Source organism: Cibotium barometz, chromosome 46 (assembly GCF_041138505.1).
Source record: "Cibotium barometz isolate CiBa-2024 chromosome 46, ASM4113850v1, whole genome shotgun sequence".
NCBI lineage: Eukaryota > Viridiplantae > Streptophyta > Polypodiopsida > Cyatheales > Cibotiaceae > Cibotium > Cibotium barometz.
In genome coordinates, this window is record NC_141091.1 from 43,737,762 (window position 1) to 43,743,222 (window position 5,461).

The following is a 5,461-nucleotide window of genomic DNA, read 5'->3' on the forward strand; positions in this document are numbered from 1 at the left end:
ACTGCACTTCTACAAGAATCGTGTCTTGCATCATATTTTACATATCGCCACACATGAACACATTTTTGAGGCCTTGCTACTTACAGAACCATGTAACATGCTATGAGGACATGTTTGGTCAATGGCCCTCTTTCTTCTACAGATGAGAAAGCATGAGGACAAACTGCTAAAAGCCCAATAAAATATTTATCAGCCAAAGCATTTCGCCTTCTTTTACCATGAAGTAGAGGATTGCAAAAAGAGGACGAGTGACCTGTCATGACCCTAAGACTCTCATTGCTGAAGCAGAGCAGATGCTACACGGTTACAGAAAAACATATGCTTTTTTCATACACTGCACTAGGCACGCCTGTATCATGCTTCATTTAATTTGCCACCTTAACTAGTAACTTTGGAAATTAAGTTCCAATTAATCAGTTTCCTTTTGGTTTTCATCTTTCATGCCATTGTGCATGATATTCTGATTATCATTTTGGTCTCAGAGATCAATACGATCTCTTGTAAGATGATAATATAAATCTCTCTCTCCATTTCATACTTGTTTCATTTCTCTCTCTCTCTCTCTCTCGGCTTGTTTTAACTTTTTTCACTCTCATTGCCTCAACCTTGTTCACTTCTCTGTGTCAGCACCTGCATAGATATGAGACATTAAGACATACGCTGCAGCATCCTTTTCATCCGAAGACACTGCATGTTCAAAGGCCTGTTTTCCAACCTCCACATTTCCCCAATTTCTACAAGCACCCAACACAGTATGCCACACTGCAAGATCAGGACAGAATGGCGGCAACTTCTTTATCATTGCTACTGCCTTGTCTAGTTGGCCTAAATGTACAAGGAGATCAACCATGCAAGTGTGGTGTTTAAGAGTTGGAATAATGCCATGGTCTTTGCTCATGGCCTCGTAGTATGTCTGACACTTATTAAATAAACCTGTGGAACTGCATGCATTGAGAATGATAACGAAGGTGACTGGATTTGGCTTCATATCTTCTTTTAGCATTCTGTCAAAAACATGGAAGACATTTTCACTTTCTCCAAGCTGGGAATATCCTGAGATCAGTGAATTCCATGAGGCGATGTCTCGAACTGGAAGCTTGGCAAACACTTGATGTGCTGTAGCAAGCAAGCCACATTTGGCATACATATCAACCAAGACGTTGCCAACAACAGGGCCTCCTTCCAGTAACCCCTTTCTGGCAATCTCAGCATGTATTTCTCGACCCTTGTCTATGGCTCCTATGCTGCCACACGCTTTTAAGGTGCAAACAAATGTAACAGCATCTGGAGAGAGACCCTCAAAATGTATTTTTTCAAAATGCTTTAGTGCTTCCTCGCCATGTCCGTGATCAGTGTGCCCTGCAATTAGTGCATTCCACGAGACAATGTTTCGAACTGGAAGCTTGTCAAACACTTGCTGTGCTTTGGCAAGCATGCCACATTTCAAATACATATTAACCAAGGTGTTGCCAACAACCAAGTCTCTCTCCAACAACCCCTTTCTTTCTATCTCAGCATGAATTTCTTGGGCCTTGTCTACGGCTCCTATGCTGCCACAAGCTTTCAAGCTGCAAATGTACGTGACAACATTCGGAGAGACACCCTCAAGTTGCATCTGTTCGAAGCACGTAAGTGCTTCCTCGCCATGCCCATGTTCAGTATATCCTGCAATTAGTGCAGTCCATGAGACAATGTTTCGAACTTGAAGTTTGTCAAACACTTCCTGTGCTTTTGCAAGGGAGCCACATTTAGAATACATATCAATCAAAGTGCTGCCAACAAAAACATTTCTTTCCAGCAATCCATTTCTTTCAAGCTCAGCATGTATTTCTTGGCCCTTGTCTGTGACTCCTATGCTACCACAAGCTTTCAAGCTGGAAACATACGTGACAGCATCTGGAGAGAGGCCCTCAAGTTGCATCTGTTCAAAACACTTGAGCGCTTCCTCACCATGCCCATGTTCAGCATATCCTGCGATTAGTGCAGTATACGAGACCACGTCCCGAACTGGAAGCTTGTCAAACATTTGTTGTGCTTTGGCAAGCGAGCCACATTTGGCATACATATCAACCAAGGTGCTGCCAACAAGGTCTGTTTCCAACAACCCCTTTCTGGCAACCTCAGCATGTATTTCTTGGCCCTTGTCTGTGGCTCCTATGCTGCCACAAGCTTTCAAGCTGCAAATAAATGTCACTGCGTTTGGGGAGACACCCTCGAGTTGCATCTGTTCAAAACACTTGAGTGCTTCCTCACCATGCCCATGTTCAGCATATCCTGCTAATAGTGTGGTCCACGAGACAACATTTCGAACTGGAAGTTTGTCAAACACTTGCTGTGCTTTTGCAAGCGAGCCACACTTGGAATACATATCAATCAAGGTGCTGCCAACAAAAAGGTCTCTTTCAAGCAACCCCATTCTAGCAACCTCAGCATGTATTTCAAGGCCTCTTTCCAGATCTTTCAACTTCGCACAAGCCTTCAGTAAGGCCACAAAAATATGCCCACTGGGATGTATAGAATCATCCTTTCGCATTCTTTGATGCAGGGTGAGAGCATGATGTAGCTTCCCACACTTGATATACCCTGTGATGAGGGACTTCCAGGACGACTCATTCCGATACACCAACCTGTCAAAAACCTGTTGGGCATCGTGCATGCTTCCGACTTCCACTAACATCGAGACAAGGTAGTTCCCTAGTGTTTTATGAGCTTCCAGCCCGCTTTTGCCCATGTAGGCATGCAAACGCAGCCCATGCACTCGGTCTCTCTCCTTCCTGCACTTGTGCAAGATGTGTGCAAAGTCTTCAATGGAAGGCTGGGGCAGCACCCCTTCTTCCAAGGAAACCAGTACCTCCTCTAAGCTCAGCATCTTCCAACCACTACAGGTACTGTTCTTTGCTTTTTTGTCGTGGTCTTGTGCTTTGTGCATTCCCTTAATTGCACAAGGCTTTTCCGTTTCCCCATCTTTCACCCCACTTGGAATGTACCAGCCATCCATCCATAGCAACTCCTCAGTAAGTTTATGCTTAGAATCTGGGGCCCTTGGGTTTGTCTGTAAAAGAACACAGGGCAGAGACTCAATCATGGGTGACCCTTGATCTAACACCATCATTTACTTGAAATAAAAAAAGGGAAGACAACCACTCACTTTACTCGTTCCGTTCTTCCACCACTGGTAGGGATCCCTCAAGTACTCTTTCCACAATAGCTCAGTTCGAACTCGGGATGTCTGCATCTCTGCTACCCTTCTACTGGGACATATTGAACATGAAAGTTGTGGGAGGGCAGCTTTAAGTACCCAGTGGCCTTTCTCCCATGTATAAGAGCAACGTAATTGCTACATGAGAAAATTAACACAACTCATGTCCTCGGGGTACGGGAGCCAATTCCTGGGCATTCCCCAGTAACCAGACAGTGCCCCCCTGCAATAACTACACAGACTCACCTTCCCCCCTTTTCCTGCCAAGTCCTTGCTGATAACATCAACAAGTGCTACTCTAGATTACCCAATGGTGGTCTAGAACCCAGTGAAAGAAACAAATGGTCGAGAATGAAGTGCAGCTGTTGCTATCCAGTCCAAAGCTATGAACTCACATATTGGTGAGGAGGTTAATGATTCAGGAGTAGAGACCTATTACTCTGCGGTCCGGATGTCTTCATGCGTCCGTGTCCTGATGGTAATCCTCAGCATGGAATTGCAGCGCAGCAGGAGTGCCATGTGTAAACGAGTGTCAGCAAAGCTTAAATGTGCATGCCCATCTGGTATTGTTGAGCCGCCCCTTTTAGGGATTATCGTTGCAACATCACCACACCTCTTGTGGAGAAGACCATACCTGTTCGGTGCGAGTTGAGAGAGGAGACATCCATATCTGTACAGAAGTGGGAACAACGTGCATGATCGAACCTGATTTTAAAGGCCCTTCTCGCTTACAGCGAAAGGTTTTTCTGAGTGCTCCAAAACCTGTCGTTGGAGGCTGCCCTCCTCCGCTCGTTGCGTGCCAAGCTGCAGATGTTCACTATAGCTCTTCTCACGGAGACTCCTGGTGCTAATAGGGCCTGGTTGGGCGTGATGCTTGTTGTTGGCACTCCAGAAGCCTACCTTTAAACTTGAGTTTCAAGAGTGAGTAGAGCTTGCTGCCTTCAATTTTGAAAATTTTGGAAGTCCAAGGCAGGTTTTTTAGGCCGGTTTGTCCATCAAATTTGAAGGAAAGACCTAAGGGTTGCAACCAACATGTATCTTTTGGCACGTACAATGACCATCCAAAATCCAGCTTGCAATGACACACTCTATTTGCTCCCATCTTAATCATAATGAGGGTGAACTTGAATGGTGATCTTGAGATATTCCGGTGTGAGAACTTAAGAAGCCCTAATTGTTTAGTATATCTTTGACTATTTATATTGATACCGAAAGATGCAACTTCAATTGGTATACCTTTTGGTCCTTGAAATAGTTACTCTAACTCAACCATCCAAAATAACCATTCTACTAAGAAAACATTGTATTTTATGTTTATTCTAGGCACTTCATCACTAAACACATGCTTGACAATGAATCTTGTGAGAAAACATTAGTTGTGCATAGCCTTTGCCATTGTTTTTGCCAAAATAAAGCTTAGCTTTCTTGATCTCCTCATGTTGGATTGGCATCTTCCATTGGCTTTGTTTTGCTATGTGATGAGAGCAGATTATCTTCCTACATATGAGGCTTGAAGCAAATTGGGGGCCCTCATTTGGTGACACACCAAGCATTTTCATGCCTTTTAGATTAATATCTTTGGTATCTAGAAATGTATCAATCGATGTCTTGTCACTCATGTTGCCACACCCTTGCCACACACTTTTTTACTTTAAAAATACACTAAATATTTTTTAACCTAGTAAAAATATAATACAAAAATTCCTCTATATATATTTAGGCCATTAGCATGTACTTTCTATTAACTAAAGACACTTTTTTATACATTTATAACCACTCTGTAGGTTAACATGGTTTCGCCCACATCCAACCTATGGCAAGGCACTTTGCCATCTTACCCACTAGAATGGGCACTTATCCTTTGTAAGACGTCGAACATATAAAGCAGCCTTACCTTAATGTCAAACAGAGAAAGTCTAAGGACTTCGTGTACATACTTGCTTAAGACTAGTAATAGAGCTCGAACCATTTTTAAGTTTGGCCATCCTAGTGTGAAAATGAGTCACTTGTATATTTTTGACATACATAATTATTTCCTTATGATAGAATACTTATGAGATCTTCTCTTCTCTACTCTTGCAGCTTGTATGCTATTGGATTCATGTATGTTAGATGGATGCTTGCTTGAATAGGTTTTCTTGTAGGTTTCCCTATTCCATTAGCTTCTTTTTTCCCTCTCTTTTGTAAGAGAGAACCATCTCATAGAGGACTATCTCTAGTTGCCTCCATCTAGACAAAGAGAGCTCTCCCTTTACCCCATCG

At 43.1% G+C, this 5,461-nt stretch overlaps 1 protein-coding gene across 1 annotated transcript; it reads right to left on the minus strand.

Moving 5' to 3' along the window:
* Positions 1 to 395: 395 nt before the first annotated feature.
* Positions 396 to 4,279, minus strand: LOC147612254 (pentatricopeptide repeat-containing protein At2g03380, mitochondrial-like). Its single transcript, XM_086784134.1, has 2 exons — positions 3,149 to 4,279; positions 396 to 3,052 (listed from the first exon to the last, which is right to left on the minus strand). The coding sequence occupies exons 1-2, from the start codon at positions 3,233 to 3,235 to the stop codon at positions 611 to 613; spliced, it is 2,529 nt and encodes an 842-aa protein (XP_086640260.1). The 5' UTR covers positions 3,236 to 4,279; the 3' UTR covers positions 396 to 610.
* Between the last annotated feature and the right edge of the window lie 1,182 nt (positions 4,280 to 5,461).